Genomic DNA, 13,482 nt, shown 5'->3' with positions numbered 1-13,482 from the left:
GTTTGAAGGATGAAAAGCATGATAGATCGATGAGAAAACAGTCAGACAATTTAGTTGGTACATTTATGGTGCATGCCTTTAAGTTTTGTCTTGTATGGGAACAATAACTTGCCTTTTTTTCTCTATGTGAAAATCTAATTAATCACTACAAACAAGAACTGACTACAAAATCTAGGAAGTTGTTCGCAGTCAAATGTGGTAGTGCACTAGCATCACATGGTTTAAGCATGCATGCATATGCATAGCTTCATGCAGCATTGCAGTGCAAGTGTGACATGTAGCCCAACTTAAATACAGCTCATAAGTGATCCATGAGTGTTGTGTGTACATTTTTAGTACCATGTCGTGGGTGGAGCAAACTTATAGCCTTTTGTTCTCCAAACATAGCACCTCTAGATTAACCTTTTTATATAAAGTTAGGACAAAAGTGTGAGTGAGATGCTATGTTTATATAGGCCCGTCCCTCGGAAGGTGATTACTCAGGTGAGGTGTTACATTAAACTTGCATGGTGCTTTGGTAGGGAACACCACAAGGATGGCGTGCATCCCCTAGCCACATAAAGCATCCACTAGCGTGCATCCACACCACAAGTATCATAGTAGCCCGTCGCCTATATAAAGGCAAGTTATATTACTAGCTAATGGATGATCAATACATAACGAGTATGTAGATTATCGTTCGGTGTCCCATTTGTAACACCCAGAAAAAAGTAGCATTCTGGTTCTTTACCATACTACATTAGAACACTAACTTAACATGGGTGTCCCTAGAGGCATAGAAAGACAGCAAAAACATAACTTGTTTGATGAGCTCAAAGGGAGAGGAGTGTGATATGACAGAGAACCCCCCTCATGTCGGACGATACACCCCAAACTTGGCCCATGTTTAGAGCTCGGACTATGTGCGTGCGTTTGTGACCGGGCCACTCAAAGAGAGAAAACAAATGATGGGCTCGGGCCTTCCCGTCATAGAGCCCCCCAGAATAATATGAGGCCCATTAAGCAGTGTTCTGATAATGTCTTATTTTAATTCGGTCTACACTTCTTGTCGAACTACTTATAATTTCTGTTTTCTAGGAAAAAGGTGATTTAGAGATGCTGGCTTGATCATAAGCCATCTTGGATTTTGGATCAACCCATGGAATGGGTGAAATTTGAAACTTCCATGCCTTACTTGTTTCTGATGTCCATTCATTCCAGAGATAGCTAGCCATAACAGCCTATCCTTTTCAAATTCCAGTCACGCATGCGCATGCTTCACTGATAAACAAAAAATGATTCGATGACACATTGACATCTCACAGGACAGGCCAATATACACTCAGCAGAGATCAAAATTCACATTTTCACAGGATTTATATACAGCAGACTGATTGATTCATAAGGGATTCAGTTCCAATGTACAAGAAATAACACGCACACGCACCACAAACGAAGAATCACACAACCGCAGCTCTACGCCGACTATATACACTACAAGAAAGTATGTACAGGCAGTAGAATTCGAGGTCCCCAAGCAAGTGGGACAATTTACCAATGGAATAGCAGTTCATCTCTACATGTTATCAATCCAATGTTAGCACTCAGCACATATCAGGACGGCAAAAATCTTTTTTCAATGACGCACAGCTTGTACTGTTCAGCATTCGCCTTGCATTGCAAGAGTAGAATAGCCTTGGAACCTCAGGAAGGACATACCCATTCGGTGCTGCTTCAGAATCCCACTGCTCATTGTTTTCTTTTTGGTTTTGCTTCTTTTTTGGGGGGGTTTTTCATGTCTTCCTTCATCGATACATTCTGCGTCTAGACAAACTTAGTAGAACGAAACGGAGTGATACTATTTAGTATTTACACGTAGCTAGGGGAGGCCTGAGCTATCAGTTCTGGAGCGAAGAAAGCCACTGCTCTACAAAATTCTTCTCGTCTGCAAATTTAAGGAAAGAAAAAAAATTAGAACATAAGCTGATAAGTTGCAGTAATCATTAGATGTATATATAAATGTTCTCTGATAAATATTCTGAAAAAGAACAAAAATGTGAATATTTTGAGAAGATTGAAAAGCTAATTTCAGTTACAATGTAAAACTCTTTATCATAATCCAATTGCAACAGCTTATAGCAAATTAAAATGGCTCAAGAAGGCAATTGAATGCCATTATTTGGTACAAATTAAATCACAGCAATCAGCTTGAACAGTAGAAAACAAAATCCCAATGAACTGTAGGACTGAACTACATAGGACGAGATAGATGGAATCATTGAGGTGCTTTGAATTAACTTTGTTTTCTTTTTTTTTTACTCGCACGCAACCTTTTTTTCACTCTTCAAACCAAAAGTAAACGACATATGTTAGTGTACCCACCTATTGAGTACAAGACAAACTTTATAAACTAGCAACAACTAGATTTCAAGTCCATAGGACAAAGTAAGCCACCTAACCCATGAATAAATAGCACCAATCATGAAAATGGCATATGACTAGCAAGCCAATCCATTCCCACAATGCGATAGAGCTACTCCATGCAGCACATTACTGAACTAGATAATCAGAGGACATCACATACAGCGCAATCATTGGTGGAATAACTCCAGATGCCTTCTAGCATCTGACCGCCAATTTCTATCAGAAAAGGAGGAAAGAAAGCCAGTCTGCCTGTTAAAGACATTAGCTTCTTATCCTATTATCCCTTGTCTTATGTCAGCTTAACAAACTGAAACTATTGCCAAAACAAGAATTTGTAACTGAAAAATGCCGAATTCAGGCAGTTATGTCAGCTTGTGAAACAGAAGACTGAACTATTAACAGTACAGTACTGAAGTACTACACAAGAGTCAACCAACTCACATGATTCTTTCCTAATTCTACACTAGACATATCGGAGCTACTGCTAGTATCATACTACATGATTTCCTCCCAATCCTGAACAGGTACAGGGCTGAATCTTTCCACAAATAAGCAATTAAATCATTTCATAAATATAACTGAAATATCAGATCAGCACATTGAAGAAATATAACTGAAATAGCATAACCAATTCTCGACTTTGAAGAAAGCACATTTGAATTGACATTTCAGATCAGCGTGCTCACCAGAGAGGCCACCGTCGGCCAGGGCTCCGGCGCCCAGAAACCTGCCCTCGCGCCTCCCAGGCTGCTCTTGGCGGCCGTGGCGGTAGCATGGGACGAGGACGGCGAAGCAGTTCTCGGGGTCGCCGTCCGTCTGCAGCTCCGGCGCCTGGGGCTCGAGCCAGCCGATGGACCAGTCGGAGTCGTCGGAGTCTGAGCCGGACAGGCACCCGCCGCCGTCAGACGGCACGATGACCATGTCGTACTCCCGGTCGACCCGGGACTCCCCGCGGCTGCGGCGCCGGTTCCTGACCCTCCTCGGGCGCGTGCGGCGGCCGCCCGCGCCGCCGCCGCCGCCGGTGTAGAAAGTGACGGTGTCGGGCTCCCGGAAGCCGGAGGGGAAGTCCGGGAAGGAGGAGCTCGTCAGCCCCGCGCTCGAGAGCTCGTGGGTGGACACCCGCGCCGCGGCGCCCCCCGGCCACAGCCATTGCGTGAAGCGGCTCAACGCCATGGACATGGCGCAAAAAGAAAAATCCTTGCTTCTCGCGAGGAAAAAAAAAGCTCGGGGACCTCCCTATCAGGCCAAAAGTTGAGCAAATTCGGCGTTCTCTTGGATCTGCCGAGCCAAAAACCTGAATCAACAAACGATAGCTCAGATTAAAAACCCGATTTTTTGAACATGTACATCCAATGGGAAGCTTTTTGACCAGAGTAAGCAGGAAAATTACTTCTTTAGACGCCAACCACAAAAATCCTGGTCCAATTGGGAAAGTTTCTTCTTTCAGAGTTCGAGTTAATTGGATTGACAGACTAGCACAACCGAGAAAAATGGCTCTTTCTGGGGAAAAAATCTCTAATCCGGTGAGAAATTAAGCGCGTCACCAACCATCAAATCTTCATGCGGCAAACATGGAATCCAACCAAACTCATTGCTCCCAACACAGAAAGAAAAACAAAAATCACCCTAAATTGGCTCCCGCTTAAAAATTCCGACAACAAAATTGAACACCCGAAACAGAAATCCACGAGGATAACAACTTGCAGCCCCCGAAATTCACCCAAAACACACGCCCAAGAATCCCGGTAAAGAAACAACCTTTGCCCGCTCAAATTCGAGGCCCGGCAAACGCGAGTAAGATCAAGAACTACCCCTCCTCCCTACTCGGCAACCGCTAATTGCTCTCCTCCATACCCTCCCCGCTCGGATCCTCCTCTCCCACTCCACCTCCCAACTCCAAGCAACGCAACCACCCAAATCGATGGGGTCAGATTAGAGAAGAAGAGAGGGGAGAGAACTCCGTGGCCACACGGCCAGATAAATAAGCGCTCCGCCCCGTCCGCGGACGACCGAGATCGTGGTGACGTGACAGGAGGAGGGATCTAAACCGTCCGCGCCGCCGGGGCCCTGCCCAGGCCAGTCGTCCTCGCCGCGGGCGTGCTGACGTGTCGCGCGCCGGGGGGCCCTGCGTGCGGGGCAAGCCCTCGCTTTCGTGCGCCGCGGGGACACTTGTCGCTGGGCAAATTTTGTTTTGCTCTGCTCTGGTAATCTGGTTTCCCGTCCATGTGGGTGCCGTCACGCGAATGTATCTGGATGGGTTTCACGTCGCGATCAGGGGGTAAAGCTCGGTGAATTCATGCATGTACCCGGAATACTGTAGTTATATACTGGCATGGTAAAAAACAGTTTGAAACGGTGGTGTTTTGTTTACGTGTGTGTATCACGTTTGTAAAACACGGAGGTGATCTGGTCAGACCTTCCTGGCTGCGCTGCTGCTTACCTTAGCTCCCTGAAACTTGCTCAAGGAAGGATTCAACGAAGATACAGACCATGTGATTCACGAAGGAAACAGACACGACAGGGGTAGAGATTGGAAATCTTTTTTTTACTTGGCGCTTAGTGCTCTTGGAAATACAAACTCGTACTCCCCTGTTTCAAAATGAAGGTACATAAATTTTACTATACATTTAAATATAAAATTATGTATGCATCTAGAAAGTTAAAATAACCTATATTTTAAAATAAATGGAGTACATTATATTTTCTTTTAAAAGAACCAATGAATGTAGTAGCTCCTCTGAACTAATCTATTTTCGGCATGTGTTGTGTTAAGCTGAAGTGCAAACAAACTAAACAACTTTAGATCTCGAGTTGTACAAATGGGTTGATGGATTATAACAATTCAAAACAATCCACTCAAACCCAGCTTGTTATGGTGCAAAGAGAGCCTTACCCTTTAGAGTGGTACAATCCGAAAATGTGAATATCTAGTTCTACCATATGTTATTGTGCTATCGTTATACTAAAAATTATAGTGCGTAAACCCATGTATAAAAACATCATAAAAATATATAGATTGATAGAGCATACAAGCGTCTATCATCAAGTGAAATTTGAGGTAGAAAATAACTTGTGCAAGGAAAAACAAAAAAAAGGAGAAATCAACGATTCAATAGTTGCAAATTGTGGATCAATCATAAAGAGTTGCACATGGAACTATTTAAATATTTAAGTATTGATTTCACTTTTTTATTGTTTTTCATAAGTTTTTGTTCAATGTCAAGTTTTCTACTATGCGAGAATTTTCGAGCGTAAAGAATCAACAAACCTAATAGTACTATAGAAAATAAGAATATGACTGCAGTTTGGGTTGTAGAGAAAGCTAAGCGTTCCTTTTATCTCCCACCCCTGAGTTTCTCTTTCTGTGTTGCGTTGTCACGGACTCGCAGCTTGTAAATAACTTTCAAGCCCACCTAGATTCTCCTTCTTTTTAATATAATAAACAATTCTTAAAAAAATATATGATGAGTTTTTACTTCATGTATTTTTTAATATGGACCAACAGCACCAGATATTTCCCAGCTTCAGGCTTCACCACAGCATTTGGTCCCAAGATTCTCTCTCTCCCCCCCCCCCCCCACCCTCCACCCCCCCCCCCCCCCCCCCCCCCCCCCCCCCCTGTTACCTCTCTAGAATCTTCGATATGTGAACGAAAATCATACCGTGGGCGCAGAAAAATCTTGGATAAACATGAACATGCAGTGCCTGGCAACAAAGGTCATTCCTTTATAGAGTGGGTCCGTAACTACCGGGCTGCCACTTGTCGCGTCCATGTGGAGTCAATTGGAGTGTCCTGCGTCAGGTACAGACACCTCACGTGCCCAATCGCCGGGGTTGTGCCGCGCTGTGCCGCCACGTCAGACACGTCTCCATTATCTAGTGAACGTGACAGAAACGTCTCAGCCAGTAAGCTTAGCGCACACTGGCAGCAGTAGCCAACACGGTTTAGGATCCGGATGCCCCGAGATTTAAATTAAATTAAAATGAGTTTTAAGGTCGTGTCCATGCGCGCGTGTCAAGCGCTTGGCAGACCCGGGTGCTGGCCGGTGCTGACATTATCTTTGGTGGAGTGGACGCGTGCGTTTCGAACGATCGAAGCTTTGGTTCATCTTTCCTTTTGTTCAGTCTATCCTGTTAGTAGAATCAGCGACGCTGTCTGCTTAAGTAGGACGACAGGTAGCATGACAATGTGACCGTGCCACGTTACATCAATTTTGTGCTTAAGCACCAGTATGGCTGCATGGCAGGATCCAATTCAAAGTCGGCGGCAAATGATTGGATTACACATTACACATATATACAATACTAGTAAATTAATGAAACTTAACCTCTAAAAACTTTGGCACCACTACGCTCCTGACAAATATGATAACTAGACAGTGTAATAATCCTTCTATATTCCAATAATGATGCTCTGCTATGACTGGCCTTAAAAAAGAGGGCATTGAGGGTTTGGCATGCAAATGCTCAAGTACTCAAGTATCAACACCCTTTGCAACCAACTGGGGCGGTGTTTTATTTAGGGCGAGTTTGGCTCCTGGAGCCGTTTTAGATGAAGCTATGCCAAAGAGTTTCTTTGCAAATGGCTCCGATGGAGAAGCCATCGAGAAGACCTTCCATTTTTCTACTGCGGAGACGGAGCCAGAAATTGTGGCTCCGTGCGGCTCCTCCCACAAACCAACTAGGATGTTTACGTAATTGCCTCTGAACTTCGTCAAAATTACATGAAAAATGCCACCGCACCACCTATCCCCAACCGGCCATCTCTTTGAACCGCGACTCGCTCCCTCTCTCGCAGAAACGGTGGCGCCCCATGAATCCCCTCCGGCACCCGACGCTGTCACGCAGGGAAGCCACTCCGGGTGGGGAAAACAACAAATCCACCATGGCTGACCTCGATCCAGGGATTGGGGGCGCCGGACCTCTGCATCTGGGTTGGATGGCGCCCTGCGGCTGGGCGGACCGGCAGCGGCTGGCCAAGGGCCGGGGCAGCAAGCGGTTGGCCAGGGAGTGGCTCACCAGGATGGCGGCTCATGGGCTAGCGGTCCGGTCGCCGCTTCGACCGCAGGCGCAAGAGCGTGGCCCAGCGCCCCCCTCCTCCTGTGGTGTGGGCGCCGGCATGCTTCCAGGAGGGGTGTCCATGGCGAGCGACGGAGTGGTGCCAGATTGGTGGACCAACGCAGAGGCTGTCGTGGCTCTCGAGCATCTTGGTGACATCGTCGTCATTAGCGATGGCGCCAACGTCGGCTGGGAACCAGAACACCGAGGCAAGGGAGGCAAGGGTGGTGCCAGTTCGAGGAGCCTCTACTTATCATGGAGGAGGACACGGTGGCCGGGCACTTAGACCACAAGCGCCGGTCCCTGCTACCCCTGCAACCATAGTTCGAGGAGCCTCTACTCATCGTGGAGGATGACACGGTGGCCGGGCACCTAGACCACAAGCGCCGGTCCCTGCTGCCCCTTCAACCATCAACGTTAGCAATGCCGATCCAAGGTAAAAAATACTTGTCATGCTAGCAATTCATTGAGCATGGATGGAATGTCGTGCCATACATCTCTGTGTGGAAATGGAATTTCTAGTATGCTTGGAACGTGCAGGTTACTTGATATTTGGTGCTTATGGTACTGATTCTATTGGCAACAGAGATGCCGCTTAGTGTGATGGGAACACTAGAATAATTTGTGAGATTTTTGCAGACCAAGTTCAAAAAGAAAAATCGTTCAAGCACTCATTTGAATAAGACCAGTTACAAGAATGTGATACAAAAGTTTCATGAGAGAACCGGAATTCTGTATACTAGAAAACAGTTCAAGAACAAATGGGACAAATTGAAAACTGACTATGGAATTTGGAAGCAACTGACCAATAAAGAGACTGGCATAGGATGGGATGAATCAGGAAAGAATATAGTTATGTCAGAGATTTGGTGGAAGGAAACAGCAGCAGTATGTGCAAGTTATTTTTCATGCTAGCAATGCTCCATTGTCTTGTTGCATGCTTTGTTTCCATACTGAAAATTATTTCTTGCATTACAAAAAATAAAGGGATGTACCATATTCAAGAACAGTGGGCTCCAAAATGAGGAAAACTTGAGAATTATGTTTGGAGATCTTTGTAACACCGGTGACGATCATTGGTGTGCTTCTAGTGGTGCAGGACCTTCTCAAACAAATCTGTCTTGCGGTACTTCTCCCACTACTAGTGGGAGAGGGAAAAGAGGTAGAGGGCCTGATAACAAGAAAGGAAAGAAACCTAAGATAAGTGCAGGTCATTGGTTACAGGAACAAATGGGCGAGATTGTGGAGATCAATGAGCAAACAACTGTATCTTATGAGTCCATTGCAAGGAGGGAGCAAAAATCTGATTGTTCTATCTAGGATGTCATGGCTTTGGTGAAGGATTGTGGTGTTGTTCCAGGAACAAATGAAAATTTTATTGCATCTCTTGTTTTTACTAAAAAGGCTGAAAGAGAAATGTTCATGACATTAGATACACCTGAAGAGAGATTTGATTGGTTGACTAGAAAGCATGAGTGGATGACTAAAAATGATGTGCCTAAGTAGAGCATTTCTGGATGTTATTTATTTGTTGGCAGCTGGTGTATCCTTCCAATTAGGACTTTTTATTTCTGAATGATATGTATTTGTTCCTTCCAATGGTACTAGTTTAATGGCTTGTAATAATTTGTAGGCTCTGTATGACTTTCCAATGCTACTATTTCGACTTGTAATAATGGTACTATTTTAATGATTGTTCTTTGTCTCATGCACATATTTGATAATTCTTCTCATGAGACTGATGATAGTGCTTCTAATGGTGATGAATGGACTGTAAAAACTCTTGCATTGTTGAGGGGTGCTCAAAATATTTAATTTATGATTGTTATTCTTGCTTCCAAATATTTCATGACATACCATGATAAAAATGGGACTAGAACTCCAGCACAGAGTGGCTTTGGTTGGACTATTGAAAAACTTCACACTCCAAGACAGAGCCGTAAGATGTTCAGGATGGATCCACACCTATTCGACCAGTTGCATGATTTGCTAGCGAGTACATATGGTCTTGAGTCATCTGTTCATATGAATTCTATAGAATCACTTGCTATGTTCCTTCTTGTGTGTAGCCAAGGTATGTCGAACAGTGCAATAGATGGTATATTCAACCATTCTTCAGAGACTATTAGTAGAAAATTCGGGGAGGTATTGAATTGTGTGGTGACTATATGTAAGGACTACATAAGACCTATTGATCCTAATTTCAGTACTACACATCCAAGGATCAGTAATGATCGTAGGATGATGCCACATTTTAAAGATTGCATTGGTTCACTAGATGGTACTCACATTTTGGCAACACCACCTCCTCATGATCTTATTAGATATATTGGCCGAAGTGGCAAAGTGACACGAAATGTTCTTGTTGTTGTTGATTTTGACTTGCGATTCATATATGCATCTATTGGGCAGCCTGATCTATGCATGACACCAATGTGTTGTTCCATGCACTGAGGTATGATTATGACAAATTCCCGTATCCTCTTGTAGGTATGTTCATATTTTGTTATTGTTGTCACAAGTGTGTACATGGACATATTTGGAATGCAGCTCATATAATTTTCCATGTGTGCTTAGGAAAATATTACAATGTTGATGCCGGTTACCCAAACAGACCTGGATACTTGGCTCCATACAAGGACGCAATGTACCATGTGCCGGAATGGAGGAGGGGTCCTGCTCCAAGCGGTGAGCATGAGCTCTTTAACCATTTGCATTCAAGTCTTCATAATGTGGTAGAGCGCGCTTTTGGAGTGTTGAAAATGAAGTGGAGAATACTTCTCAAGATGCCTACTTTTCTATTGGAGAAGTAAATGATGGTCATTGCCAGAACCATATACCTCCATAACTTCATTCGTGAGAACAATACACAAAATAAACATTTTCGCAAATGTCACCGGAATCTTGATTATGTGCCCACCATACCATCAAGACATGCAAGACATCTTCCTTCCCAAAATGCAAGCGATACATCAACTTCAGAATCGAATGAGCAGGCAATGGATAGATTCCGTGATGACCTTGCAAGGGCGATCAGATCATCATGAGCATCTATGTTGGCTTGTATGGTTTATGTGATGATTATACCTCATCTTTTATAAAAACCACTAATATTATTGCTGAACATCGAGGGAGCGAGCCAGAAGCTCTTGTGCTGCTGCCCCTAGTTACTACCGTTGTTGGTTGCTAGCTACAGTACTACTCATTAGTTAAGAAAATATTTCTATTTATTTTTTTAATTTACATGAACTAAAATTACAAATGGAAGGGAAACATACAATTCAGCTTAACAATCAAGTCATATATCAAAAGGTATATTGGACATTTGACATCTCCAATCTATTCATGAAAGACAAGGTAAAGCAATTTTACCAAATATTTTTCAAAATGGTTTCAGCTCCACCAGAGAAGTCAGCGTTAAAGTCGGAGCCGTTTCAGAGGAGAGACAACCCCACATGAGAGCAATAAAAGAGATGCCCCCTAATCCCTATAGCCTATCAGGCTATCAGCTAGTACTAGTATTCAGCTTAGGGTAGCACAGAGCGCCGCATATTATCCCGGAGACAAACACATGGCCCTCGTCCACTACTCCGACTTGCACGCTGTTGTCTCCCTCTCCCCTGCTGCTTTCAGGAGTTTTTCCTTCCACAGGAAAAAAGAACAAAGAAAAAAAGGGGGAAGAAAGCGCCTGAATTGATTCCGGGCATCGACACGCTCCGGCAGCCACAAGTTCTTTTCGTGTAGCTTGGCCTTTCGACCTCGTCAAAAACAGCAGCTGCGCATGATTTCGCCTTAAATTAAAGAAAATCATTAGCATATGTATAGAATAGAAGCAATTCTTGTGTATGTGGGAGAGACAAGGAGAGATCGATGTGTGCCTGTCCAATGCAATGCAATGAAAGTTGCTCTCCCTTTTTGTCCTGTGTTGGATTGGTGAGTGGCGATGCCCCATGAGCCATGGATGATTAGTCGTCCATCCGTCATCAGGCTTAGAAAATGATGGCTCATTTCTCTTGTGCCATGACCACTCAGCGATTCCTATCCGCTAATGCGCGGGTCATTACTTGTGTTCCTTCCGTGCCCTTGAGGGTAAAGGATCCGTCATAATTGGGAAGCAGCAAACGATCGATGGGTCATCGCTTCTTTTTCTAGTATACATGTTAATTACAGCTCGGAATATATACGCAGCATGTATCAGTCCGATTATCTTTATAATTTAGAGTTGGGATTAACATTTTTTTATCGGGAGGTTATAACAGACTCTCGTATAACAAGTGACTGCTGTTAAGAACGGCTGAACAGCGCAGCAATACAAATCAGTTTCGAGTGAACCTCGTTAACAACATCGTGTTTCATTCTTGTTCTTGCATGCTTTGGCCTCAATACTCCAAGGTGCTGCGCGGTTAAATTTATAACAATATTTGAATTCTTTCCTTTTGTGAAAGCTTGCAGTTCAATTGGTACTTTTCGCGAGTTTTTCCTTCCCAGCTAGACAAGCATCGTAAGCGCCCATGGTTTTCTAGGCTTACAAAAAAAAAACTACTATTAGCTTAGTACAAACTACTGGTAAAAGGTACTAATGATCACGGTAAACAAACCACAAAGCAACAGGTACTATTAGCTTAGTGCATGTGGAATATTACATGTCTCAGACAAAACACTCCGCTGTCAATTTATATCCCAGTCAGACCGACGTTGTTATCCTTTACAAACAGCAAGTTGCACAGGTAAAGGGCGACACGCGCTATCACTTGTGCCTCTCCCGCGCCATTTTTTTGGTTATCATGGTCGTCGGTGAATAATTCTTCATCTCACAAAAATGGAAACAAATACACAACGCTGGAGGGTCCTATTCAGAATTGGAACACCGGACCTTATATATGGCTAATGTGAATCGCATGCTGTGGTTATATAGCACACCAATCGATGATTTTGCTTAAAAGATAAATGGAAATGCTACAACTCGCACGTCCGGACGCATCGGACGCTGATCACAACAATATCTAAACATGAGGCCCACAACCACCAGAGCCACACAACGTGTGAGAAGCATCGCGACGACTCGGAGCGATAGCAGTAGCACACCATCTCGGGCTCCAAGCCTCACCCAAGCTCAGGCCTGCTGTGCTTACCGCCTCTGCCCCCACCGCGACGACATCCGCCGACACGGTCGCCGGCGGCTGCCTCTCCGCGCTCATCCACTCGCTCTATGCCGTGGGCCGCACCGCAGAGGTTGCGCGGGCGCTATCCACTGCGGGGGACCAGCTCCTTGCCGCACATCGTCTCGCCGTGGCTGTGCCCATCCCGCCCAACGCCTACACCTACTTCCCCGTCGTGCGCGCCCTCTGCACGCAGGCCGGATCGGCGACGCGCTCGCGGTGCTCGATGAGATGCCCCATCACGGATGCGCGCCCATCTCCCCATCTCACACTACTGACGGTTCCATATTGCGATAGGTATCTCATGGTGTTGCAGTAGAGATTTTTGGATGTTGCAACAGCTGGCTTTTGATGTTTCATTTGTTTGCAACAGTTCGACTTGTTAGCAATCAGAGTGTTGCACCAACTTGTTCACGATGTTGCATATAGTTGTTTTCTTTATTTCGACATCTTCTTCTTTCGTTGTTGCAATGCTATAAGAGATGCTTTTTTGTTGTTGCAATACTTGATTCGTTGGCCGAGATCGCAAGAGTTGTTTCTATTCAAGATGTTGCAACTTGTGATTTTGTTGTTGCAATGTGTATGTTTCAAAATGTTGCAACTTGTGATTTTATTGTTGCAATGTGTATGTTTTGAATGTTGCACAAAGTGATTCGAGATGTTTCATGCACGTAAAGGTGTTGCAAATTTATCTTCCGACGAATGTTGCGTCAAACATGATGAAATGCTGCGCACGGGGATTTTTTATCCTATAATGAGATAGATGGCGCACATGAGTTCCAAAATTATTTTTAGTGCATGTTTTCATGTTGCAAGGGTTCATTTTTAATGTTTCAATAATTATTTTTTAATATTGTAACGG

The 13,482-nt window shown here is 44.3% G+C and overlaps 1 protein-coding gene across 1 annotated transcript; it reads right to left on the bottom strand.

The window, feature by feature from the left end:
• Positions 1 to 1,316: 1,316 nt before the first annotated feature.
• On the bottom strand, positions 1,317 to 4,355 carry LOC117845395 (uncharacterized). Its single transcript, XM_034726422.2, has 3 exons — positions 3,794 to 4,355; positions 3,090 to 3,697; positions 1,317 to 1,924 (listed from the first exon to the last, which is right to left on the bottom strand). The coding sequence occupies exons 2-3, from the start codon at positions 3,580 to 3,582 to the stop codon at positions 1,878 to 1,880; spliced, it is 540 nt and encodes a 179-aa protein (XP_034582313.1). The 5' UTR covers positions 3,583 to 3,697; positions 3,794 to 4,355; the 3' UTR covers positions 1,317 to 1,877.
• Between the last annotated feature and the right edge of the window lie 9,127 nt (positions 4,356 to 13,482).

The sequence above is a fragment of the Setaria viridis genome, chromosome 2 (genome assembly GCF_005286985.2).
Source record: "Setaria viridis chromosome 2, Setaria_viridis_v4.0, whole genome shotgun sequence".
Taxonomy (NCBI): Eukaryota; Viridiplantae; Streptophyta; class Magnoliopsida; order Poales; family Poaceae; genus Setaria; species Setaria viridis.
The sequence above is the reverse complement of the archived record's forward strand: the minus strand, read 5'-3'. Positions and strand labels throughout refer to the sequence as shown.